The sequence below is a fragment of the Pyrus communis genome, chromosome 16 (genome assembly GCF_963583255.1).
Source record: "Pyrus communis chromosome 16, drPyrComm1.1, whole genome shotgun sequence".
Taxonomy (NCBI): Eukaryota; Viridiplantae; Streptophyta; class Magnoliopsida; order Rosales; family Rosaceae; genus Pyrus; species Pyrus communis.
In genome coordinates, this window is record NC_084818.1 from 1730168 (window position 1) to 1742159 (window position 11992).

Genomic DNA, 11992 nt, shown 5'->3' on the forward strand with positions numbered 1-11992 from the left:
ACAAGGGCTTGACCATATGGCTAAAATGCGCTTATTCACGCCGATAAATTTAGCCATCTTGGAAAAATAAATAACACTCAAGTAAATACAAGTGTTCAGGAATATATGTGAGGATACCAAACATGTGAATCATTCCATCAGTTGCAGCGGCCGCTAAAATTTTCCCATTGTGAATGAAAACTAAGGGATGTTATTGCAGGTGGATCTTTACCAAGAGGAAGAACTGTCTTCATGAAACCCAAAAGGTTATTAAGGAATAAAACTACCAGTGTCTTCTCAGAAAAGAAAAAGACATAAAAGTTTAAGTTGCTATATCATGCATATATGATCTTCTGGTACAAAGAAAGCACATACCATAGCCTTCCACGTCTTCATGTTCCACACGGTTAATGAAGCGAACCCCATACTATCGACATAACTTGATCCGTGCCTACTAATACAATAAAAGTCGTAATACTGACGTTCATGAAAATTTAATGCCCAAACCCACATACACGAACATATATGCATGTAAGTAAACTGTAAGAAGAATCTTTCGTGATCAAATTGTAATCATTCACAGTGCTCATGCCATACTTCAGTTGAAGACGATTGTTCCAATAGGTGCCGAGAATTTGATCAACACACAGAGGTGTATGGACAATATGATAAGATTACATAAAGAACATACCCCTTGGATGTTGCTGCAGTAACAAAGATTGGCTCTATAGGGGTATCACATGATACAACAATGTTCATCCCTTTGTTTTTGGGTCTGAATATTCAATTACTATGGTGTGCTACAACCAAGCCGCCTAGTATTGCAAGTGCAATTTCATGTAATTCTCCAGTCCATCTTATTCTAATGGTATGTTCGTCGGGTTAAAACCGATCGTTTTGATAATCTGGATCAAGAAGTAAAAAACAAGTGGCAGATTGGGTTAGATCAGTTGGGTTAAAACCGATCGTTTTGATAATCCGGATCAAGAAGTGAAAAACAGGTGGCAGATTGGGTTTGATCAGTTGGTCAAAATAAATTGTCCTCCTTGCACTCAAATTCAAATTCGTCTCACTGCAGATTAGAATAACACTAGATCGTAAAAAATCCATCAAAAAAGTCCAGAAGGTGGGACAAAACACCTCAGTCCACCTTATTATTCCAATTGAAATCCCCCAACTTTTTCTATTGATTTGTAAATATTATCCTCGCCCTTACTCGACTTTGCCGCCCATATCCTGCTTAAGAACAAACAGATAGGCCATAGACTCATATTTATCAAATGGACACAATGACTTTTTCAGTTCCTTTTTGTAAGGCAAAGGTATTAAAACTCACTATATCCCCTTCACCTCTGCCCATCACATTCCGCGTTGATTCGAAACCAATCACGCACTGCAGGCGTTTCAATTTTCTAACATAAAATGCGTAATTGACTTCAAAATGTCATTACCCTAATTGACTTCAGAAAACGACAACAAAGGATCAATCTATAAAGCAACATCTCTTGCTTTCATTCCCAAATTCACATGCAATTCAATTCACAATTTCACATACCATGTTGCTCACAGTCATATATTTTGTCTTGTTCGTTCTTACATCTGCCAAATGCTGTTTGGGTGCTGGAATCAGTTCCGACATCAAGTGCTTACAAACCGAAAAAACCGCCTTGCTTCAGTTCAAACAAGGCCTCATTGACAAGTCCAACGTTCTTGCTTCTTGGAAAACCGGCAGAGATTGTTGCGAGTGGAGAGGAATCACTTGCAACAACGAAACAGGTCATGTCATCACACTAGATCTCTATTACAATTATTCTGATATTTCTAATGTTGGAACTCCCCTAAGTGGTGTGATTGCTCCTTCTCCACTTGAATTGCCATATCTAACTAACTTGGACCTCAGTTTCAATAATTTCCAAGGACAAATTCCCAAGTTCATTGGTTCTTTGAGTCGATTGGAACAACTCAAACTAGCAGGTGCTAATCTTAGCGGACCAATTCCTCCCCAACTCGGAAATCTCTCTAGTTTGCGTACTCTTGATCTTGCATTGAACTATGTCACATTTGAAAATCTTGAGTGGTTATCTCATCTTTCTTCTTTGAGGTACTTGAATATGTCAGGTCTTAATTTTTCCAAGGTTGTAAATTGGCCAGAATCTATAAGCAAACTCCCTTCACTTGTTGAGCTTCATTTATCTTCGTGTTATCTTCCCAATGTTGAACTGAGTTCGCTTTCTTTTGTCAATTCTTCAAACTCTCTTCAAGTCCTTGAACTCTCGGATAATATTCTTGATCTTTCAATATTTTATTCGATGGCCAATGTCAGCACCAACCTTGTTCACATTGGTTTAGCTCGTGCTCGGTTCCAAGGTCCTTTCCCAGATGCTTTTGCAAACATGGTTTCTCTCGTGTCTCTTGATCTCTCGTATAACAAACTTGAAGGTGGGATACCAAAATCCTTTCGAAACCTTTGCAGCTTAGAGTCGTTGAATTTAGAGGGAAACTCACTTTCCGACAGACTTGAAGACTCTGTCGAAAACTTGTCTTGTGCTCAAGACACCCTCGAGTCCTTGTCTTTAAGTGGGAACCCGTTTTCGGGTTCATGTCCTGACAACCTTACAAGATTTTCATCCTTGAAAGAATTGTACATTGATGGCACCAAGGTAAGTGGATCTCTTCCAAAAAGTTTTCAGCCACTCTCCCAGCTAAGATCCTTGAGCCTAGTTCTAAACCAGTTCACCGGATCACTACCTGATTTTACAGGTCTTTCGTTGTTAAGGCAGTTATTTATCTCCAAAAATCAACTCAACGGATCTCTACCTGAGAGTATCGGCCAACTTTCCAGCCTCGAAGATTTAGATCTTTCTTGGAATTCTTTAAATGGTGTCATAACTGAAGAGCACTTCTCCAATCTCTCCCGTTTAAACTTTTTGGATTTTTCTCATAATCCTTTGTCTTTCAACTTGAGCTTGGATTGGAATCCACCTTTCCAAATCAAAATTATAGGATTGTCCTCTTGCAAGGTTGGCCCTGCATTTCCGAAATGGATTCAAACTCAGACACAACTTACTTCACTTGACATGGTTAATGCTGAGATTTCAGATTCTATACCTGATAAGTTTTGGGATCTGTCTTCCAGCTTAGTCGAGTTAAACCTATCAATGAACCAAATCCATGGAAAGTTGCCAAATCTGTCAACAAAAAACTGCACCTTCTTTTCTTTTGACTTGTCATCTAATCTCTTGGACGGCCCACTTCCGCCGTTTTCTTCAAGTGTAGTTGACCTGCGTCTCTCCCAAAACATGTTTTCGGGACCCTTATCTTCCTTTTGTAAAACAGAAGCTTCAAACTTGTTTAATCTAGACCTTTCCGACAATCAGCTATCCGGTGAACTTCCTAGTTGTTGGATGCAGTTTCAAGGTTTGACCTTTTTGAACATGGCTAAAAACAATTTCTCAGGGAAAATTCCAAGCTCATTAGGCTACTTAAAGGATGCTGTATTGTTACGCTTACAGGATAACAAACTTTCTGGAGAATTGCCTTCTTTGGAGAACTGTACAGAATTAAGAGTTGTTGACCTCGGTTCCAATAAACTATCTGGAAAAATACCGACAAGGATAGGCCTGAGCCTAAAAGAGTTGCTGGTTCTTCGCTTAAAGTCGAACGAGTTTTATGGAAGCATACCTTTAAGTCTATGTAGTCTTCCTGCCCTTCATGTTTTGGACTTCTCCAACAACAACATATCCGGAGCCTTGCCACATTGCCTCGCTAACATAACAGCTTTGTCCTCGATGTCCCCTGAGGTGGAGGACAACATCATTGTTGGGTTTGTGCAACTGACATGGAAAGGAATACAGATTGAGTTCGGGGAAAATCTTAAGCGTTTGAGAAGCATTGACGTTTCGAACAACAACTTAAGCGGAGACATTCCAGAAAGTGTAACAAGTTTGCTGAAGTTGATTTCTCTGAACCTATCAAGAAACAGTTTTACTGGGGTGCTTCCTAACAACTTTGGTCAGCTGGAGATGTTAGAATCGCTTGATTTGTCACGAAACCAGATATCTGGTAGCATTCCTCCGAGTTTTTCGAGCTTACATTATCTTAGTGTCTTGGACTTGTCATACAACAACTTATCAGGAAGAATTCCCCTGAGTACTCAACTTCAAAGTTTTAATGCTTCTCAATTTACGGGAAATCTTGGACTTTGTGGACAACCGCTCACACCAGAATGCCCGGGAGATGCAACAACGGAAGATCCTTCAGTCCCCAATGGCAGTGGAAGTGACAAGACCAAACAAGATGATGATGGTCGCATAAGCTTTGGATTTTATGTTAGCTTGGCGCTTGGATTTATCATAGGATTTTGGAGTGTTTGTGGTACTTTAGTTCTCAACGCGTCTTGGAGATACGCATATTTCCGGTTCTTTGATGATATAAAAGCTCGGATTATGTGAAGACCGTTGCCTTTGAAGGCAAATCTGCAAGGGAGATTTCAAAGGTAAACGGTAAAGCTCTACTCTCCTAAATTGTTATATACTTCCGAACTCCACCCGTTAAACTCGATTGCACTTTCTGAGTTTAATGAGAGATTTCGGTAGAAGACTGCCGAAGCATTATTTTTAAGCTTTTTATTTATTTACCTTTAATTATAAGATACTTTTTATTGACTTTGTAGATATGGAACCACAAGGATCATCTCGTGTGCGCCCTACAACCTCTAATAGAAGGAATAAAAGTCAACGACAAATAATATCGTAGGCCTTGTTGGGGCAGAAGTGTACTATAAAACTTAAATTTCGAATGGCTCAACTTTCGTTATTTTATATGCAATATCAAAAGTGTTTTTTTTTTCTTTTATTCTGATGCAATGTGATATAAAATGTCATCAACTATGATGCTTGTTTGTCTCAAGGGTTATGTATAATAGATTGCTCTGTTGTGCTGTGTGTGTAGGACTGACTTTCAGTCGGATGAGATCTTCCCATATGACTTTTTTTTTTTCTTCGATTTTGTGTATTTCGGAATTTCAGATTCTTGTTGGTCGAAATATTTTGGAACGTTTTTGGCTCGCAATCAGATTTCCTATCCAAGTTGCGCCGTAGCCGTGTGTAATATAGTTCCAACAACGACCATATAAAGTTCATAAAACGGTATTTCTCCGGCTAATGAGATGTAAGAAACTGAAATTTACGTGACATTCCAAAAGATGTTCAATCAGCCCGCACAGCCCCAAAGGCAAAACATCAGTACGTCAAAGAATAACTACGCTCTATAAAAACTGTTCAATGATTTACACCTACACAGGAATACAAGACGCTCGGGTGAAAGCCAGAACGAACCAGTTCAAACACACGGCGAGTGAACTTCATTCAACGTCAGGCACACCGAGAACACGGAGATAGAGTCAGAAACGTTTATGACAAAGATGTTACTCGGACGGAGTTATCAGCTGATCCTGTTAAGAAGATGGGTAACGTCGGGTGCCAATCTACTGTAGTTTTGGCAGCACTGTCTGGGAGAGTTCTCAACCCATTCGCATGACCCCGTACCTGAACTAAGTTAATGAAACAAAAAATTGTATTAACACAAAGCATCACCTAGATCTTCAAAACACGACAATCGGGAAACGCTATACACAACGAAGCCACTCAGACACACGTATGGAGAAGAGAGAACAACCTGGCATATGGGTGCTCTTACAGAACCGGATGTGACCAACAGTCTCCTCCCATTGGCATCTAAAGCCATTTCATGTCTGCAATTTTTTGAGCTCTCGGTGTCAAGGAACCTATGGAATGGAAGGGAGCAGCGCAAATTAATCAGGTGTATGGCGAAATAGTTTTGTTTGACAAGACTGCAATGTAACCAATATCTACTAATAATGTTGGGATGCCAAAGAAAACGTGCGTGCTACAGTTCCTTGACCAAAGGATTTGACCTTGGTTTTGCAAGCTCCATTCAAACACCTGACACCGCAACAACAGTTCTGTTAGGCAAATACTTTCGAGAGGACAAAATCATAAGACCAGCTGCAGTTCAACTAATAACGGGGACAAATTTCAAATGCTCTAATCAAAATTTGGTGCAAAAATGAAACATAAAGCAGTTGCCTTTCCATCTACTCCCAAACTGAAAATACTTGTCTCATCAGGCCCGAAAAGAATGAAGCTTATAGCAGTGTCATGTGCAGGCCAACCAGTTATTTGTAGACAGGCAGACGTATCTTTGGCTTGTTAAGGTGTTCATATATCTATGAGTGACGTTTACATCTGCAGGCAAGCTAAGCTATGCAGAAAGGGGGCAACCTTATGTGATTCTGTTAAGACAAGGGCTTGACCATATGGCTAAAATGCGCTTATTCACGCCGATAAATTTAGCCATCTTGGAAAAATAAATAACACTCAAGTAAATACAAGTGTTCAGGAATATATGTGAGGATACCAAACATGTGAATCATTCCATCAGTTGCAGCGGCCGCTAAAATTTTCCCATTGTGAATGAAAACTAAGGGATGTTATTGCAGGTGGATCTTTACCAAGAGGAAGAACTGTCTTCATGAAACCCAAAAGGTTATTAAGGAATAAAACTACCAGTGTCTTCTCAGAAAAGAAAAAGACATAAAAGTTTAAGTTGCTATATCATGCATATATGATCTTCTGGTACAAAGAAAGCACATACCATAGCCTTCCACGTCTTCATGTTCCACACGGTTAATGAAGCGAACCCCATACTATCGACATAACTTGATCCGTGCCTACTAATACAATAAAAGTCGTAATACTGACGTTCATGAAAATTTAATGCCCAAACCCACATACACGAACATATATGCATGTAAGTAAACTGTAAGAAGAATCTTTCGTGATCAAATTGTAATCATTCACAGTGCTCATGCCATACTTCAGTTGAAGACGATTGTTCCAATAGGTGCCGAGAATTTGATCAACACACAGAGGTGTATGGACAATATGATAAGATTACATAAAGAACATACCCCTTGGATGTTGCTGCAGTAACAAAGATTGGCTCTATAGGGGTATCACATGATACAACAATGTTCATCCCTTTGTTTTTGGGTCTGAATATTCAATTACTATGGTGTGCTACAACCAAGCCGCCTAGTATTGCAAGTGCAATTTCATGTAATTCTCCAGTCCATCTTATTCTAATGGTATGTTCGTCGGGTTAAAACCGATCGTTTTGATAATCTGGATCAAGAAGTAAAAAACAAGTGGCAGATTGGGTTAGATCAGTTGGGTTAAAACCGATCGTTTTGATAATCCGGATCAAGAAGTGAAAAACAGGTGGCAGATTGGGTTTGATCAGTTGGTCAAAATAAATTGTCCTCCTTGCACTCAAATTCAAATTCGTCTCACTGCAGATTAGAATAACACTAGATCGTAAAAAATCCATCAAAAAAGTCCAGAAGGTGGGACAAAACACCTCAGTCCACCTTATTATTCCAATTGAAATCCCCCAACTTTTTCTATTGATTTGTAAATATTATCCTCGCCCTTACTCGACTTTGCCGCCCATATCCTGCTTAAGAACAAACAGATAGGCCATAGACTCATATTTATCAAATGGACACAATGACTTTTTCAGTTCCTTTTTGTAAGGCAAAGGTATTAAAACTCACTATATCCCCTTCACCTCTGCCCATCACATTCCGCGTTGATTCGAAACCAATCACGCACTGCAGGCGTTTCAATTTTCTAACATAAAATGCGTAATTGACTTCAAAATGTCATTACCCTAATTGACTTCAGAAAACGACAACAAAGGATCAATCTATAAAGCAACATCTCTTGCTTTCATTCCCAAATTCACATGCAATTCAATTCACAATTTCACATACCATGTTGCTCACAGTCATATATTTTGTCTTGTTCGTTCTTACATCTGCCAAATGCTGTTTGGGTGCTGGAATCAGTTCCGACATCAAGTGCTTACAAACCGAAAAAACCGCCTTGCTTCAGTTCAAACAAGGCCTCATTGACAAGTCCAACGTTCTTGCTTCTTGGAAAACCGGCAGAGATTGTTGCGAGTGGAGAGGAATCACTTGCAACAACGAAACAGGTCATGTCATCACACTAGATCTCTATTACAATTATTCTGATATTTCTAATGTTGGAACTCCCCTAAGTGGTGTGATTGCTCCTTCTCCACTTGAATTGCCATATCTAACTAACTTGGACCTCAGTTTCAATAATTTCCAAGGACAAATTCCCAAGTTCATTGGTTCTTTGAGTCGATTGGAACAACTCAAACTAGCAGGTGCTAATCTTAGCGGACCAATTCCTCCCCAACTCGGAAATCTCTCTAGTTTGCGTACTCTTGATCTTGCATTGAACTATGTCACATTTGAAAATCTTGAGTGGTTATCTCATCTTTCTTCTTTGAGGTACTTGAATATGTCAGGTCTTAATTTTTCCAAGGTTGTAAATTGGCCAGAATCTATAAGCAAACTCCCTTCACTTGTTGAGCTTCATTTATCTTCGTGTTATCTTCCCAATGTTGAACTGAGTTCGCTTTCTTTTGTCAATTCTTCAAACTCTCTTCAAGTCCTTGAACTCTCGGATAATATTCTTGATCTTTCAATATTTTATTCGATGGCCAATGTCAGCACCAACCTTGTTCACATTGGTTTAGCTCGTGCTCGGTTCCAAGGTCCTTTCCCAGATGCTTTTGCAAACATGGTTTCTCTCGTGTCTCTTGATCTCTCGTATAACAAACTTGAAGGTGGGATACCAAAATCCTTTCGAAACCTTTGCAGCTTAGAGTCGTTGAATTTAGAGGGAAACTCACTTTCCGACAGACTTGAAGACTCTGTCGAAAACTTGTCTTGTGCTCAAGACACCCTCGAGTCCTTGTCTTTAAGTGGGAACCCGTTTTCGGGTTCATGTCCTGACAACCTTACAAGATTTTCATCCTTGAAAGAATTGTACATTGATGGCACCAAGGTAAGTGGATCTCTTCCAAAAAGTTTTCAGCCACTCTCCCAGCTAAGATCCTTGAGCCTAGTTCTAAACCAGTTCACCGGATCACTACCTGATTTTACAGGTCTTTCGTTGTTAAGGCAGTTATTTATCTCCAAAAATCAACTCAACGGATCTCTACCTGAGAGTATCGGCCAACTTTCCAGCCTCGAAGATTTAGATCTTTCTTGGAATTCTTTAAATGGTGTCATAACTGAAGAGCACTTCTCCAATCTCTCCCGTTTAAACTTTTTGGATTTTTCTCATAATCCTTTGTCTTTCAACTTGAGCTTGGATTGGAATCCACCTTTCCAAATCAAAATTATAGGATTGTCCTCTTGCAAGGTTGGCCCTGCATTTCCGAAATGGATTCAAACTCAGACACAACTTACTTCACTTGACATGGTTAATGCTGAGATTTCAGATTCTATACCTGATAAGTTTTGGGATCTGTCTTCCAGCTTAGTCGAGTTAAACCTATCAATGAACCAAATCCATGGAAAGTTGCCAAATCTGTCAACAAAAAACTGCACCTTCTTTTCTTTTGACTTGTCATCTAATCTCTTGGACGGCCCACTTCCGCCGTTTTCTTCAAGTGTAGTTGACCTGCGTCTCTCCCAAAACATGTTTTCGGGACCCTTATCTTCCTTTTGTAAAACAGAAGCTTCAAACTTGTTTAATCTAGACCTTTCCGACAATCAGCTATCCGGTGAACTTCCTAGTTGTTGGATGCAGTTTCAAGGTTTGACCTTTTTGAACATGGCTAAAAACAATTTCTCAGGGAAAATTCCAAGCTCATTAGGCTACTTAAAGGATGCTGTATTGTTACGCTTACAGGATAACAAACTTTCTGGAGAATTGCCTTCTTTGGAGAACTGTACAGAATTAAGAGTTGTTGACCTCGGTTCCAATAAACTATCTGGAAAAATACCGACAAGGATAGGCCTGAGCCTAAAAGAGTTGCTGGTTCTTCGCTTAAAGTCGAACGAGTTTTATGGAAGCATACCTTTAAGTCTATGTAGTCTTCCTGCCCTTCATGTTTTGGACTTCTCCAACAACAACATATCCGGAGCCTTGCCACATTGCCTCGCTAACATAACAGCTTTGTCCTCGATGTCCCCTGAGGTGGAGGACAACATCATTGTTGGGTTTGTGCAACTGACATGGAAAGGAATACAGATTGAGTTCGGGGAAAATCTTAAGCGTTTGAGAAGCATTGACGTTTCGAACAACAACTTAAGCGGAGACATTCCAGAAAGTGTAACAAGTTTGCTGAAGTTGATTTCTCTGAACCTATCAAGAAACAGTTTTACTGGGGTGCTTCCTAACAACTTTGGTCAGCTGGAGATGTTAGAATCGCTTGATTTGTCACGAAACCAGATATCTGGTAGCATTCCTCCGAGTTTTTCGAGCTTACATTATCTTAGTGTCTTGGACTTGTCATACAACAACTTATCAGGAAGAATTCCCCTGAGTACTCAACTTCAAAGTTTTAATGCTTCTCAATTTACGGGAAATCTTGGACTTTGTGGACAACCGCTCACACCAGAATGCCCGGGAGATGCAACAACGGAAGATCCTTCAGTCCCCAATGGCAGTGGAAGTGACAAGACCAAACAAGATGATGATGGTCGCATAAGCTTTGGATTTTATGTTAGCTTGGCGCTTGGATTTATCATAGGATTTTGGAGTGTTTGTGGTACTTTAGTTCTCAACGCGTCTTGGAGATACGCATATTTCCGGTTCTTTGATGATATAAAAGCTCGGATTATGTGAAGACCGTTGCCTTTGAAGGCAAATCTGCAAGGGAGATTTCAAAGGTAAACGGTAAAGCTCTACTCTCCTAAATTGTTATATACTTCCGAACTCCACCCGTTAAACTCGATTGCACTTTCTGAGTTTAATGAGAGATTTCGGTAGAAGACTGCCGAAGCATTATTTTTAAGCTTTTTATTTATTTACCTTTAATTATAAGATACTTTTTATTGACTTTGTAGATATGGAACCACAAGGATCATCTCGTGTGCGCCCTACAACCTCTAATAGAAGGAATAAAAGTCAACGACAAATAATATCGTAGGCCTTGTTGGGGCAGAAGTGTACTATAAAACTTAAATTTCGAATGGCTCAACTTTCGTTATTTTATATGCAATATCAAAAGTGTTTTTTTTTTCTTTTATTCTGATGCAATGTGATATAAAATGTCATCAACTATGATGCTTGTTTGTCTCAAGGGTTATGTATAATAGATTGCTCTGTTGTGCTGTGTGTGTAGGACTGACTTTCAGTCGGATGAGATCTTCCCATATGACTTTTTTTTTTTCTTCGATTTTGTGTATTTCGGAATTTCAGATTCTTGTTGGTCGAAATATTTTGGAACGTTTTTGGCTCGCAATCAGATTTCCTATCCAAGTTGCGCCGTAGCCGTGTGTAATATAGTTCCAACAACGACCATATAAAGTTCATAAAACGGTATTTCTCCGGCTAATGAGATGTAAGAAACTGAAATTTACGTGACATTCCAAAAGATGTTCAATCAGCCCGCACAGCCCCAAAGGCAAAACATCAGTACGTCAAAGAATAACTACGCTCTATAAAAACTGTTCAATGATTTACACCTACACAGGAATACAAGACGCTCGGGTGAAAGCCAGAACGAACCAGTTCAAACACACGGCGAGTGAACTTCATTCAACGTCAGGCACACCGAGAACACGGAGATAGAGTCAGAAACGTTTATGACAAAGATGTTACTCGGACGGAGTTATCAGCTGATCCTGTTAAGAAGATGGGTAACGTCGGGTGCCAATCTACTGTAGTTTTGGCAGCACTGTCTGGGAGAGTTCTCAACCCATTCGCATGACCCCGTACCTGAACTAAGTTAATGAAACAAAAAATTGTATTAACACAAAGCATCACCTAGATCTTCAAAACACGACAATCGGGAAACGCTATACACAACGAAGCCACTCAGACACACGTATGGAGAAGAGAGAACAACCTGGCATATGGGTGCTCTTACAGAACCGGATGTGACC

General features: G+C 39.7%; 2 protein-coding genes across 2 annotated transcripts; both read left to right on the forward strand.

Moving 5' to 3' along the window:
* The first annotated feature begins 1535 nt into the window (after positions 1–1535).
* LOC137719629 (receptor-like protein EIX2) lies at positions 1536–4430 on the forward strand. The gene has a single exon (XM_068458671.1). The coding sequence runs from the start codon at positions 1536–1538 to the stop codon at positions 4428–4430; it is 2895 nt and encodes a 964-aa protein (XP_068314772.1).
* Positions 4431–7835: 3405 nt separating this feature from the next.
* On the forward strand, positions 7836–10730 carry LOC137719628 (receptor-like protein EIX2). Its single transcript, XM_068458669.1, has one exon. It carries the CDS (start codon positions 7836–7838, stop codon positions 10728–10730), a length of 2895 nt encoding a protein of 964 aa, XP_068314770.1.
* The last annotated feature ends 1262 nt before the right edge of the window (positions 10731–11992 follow it).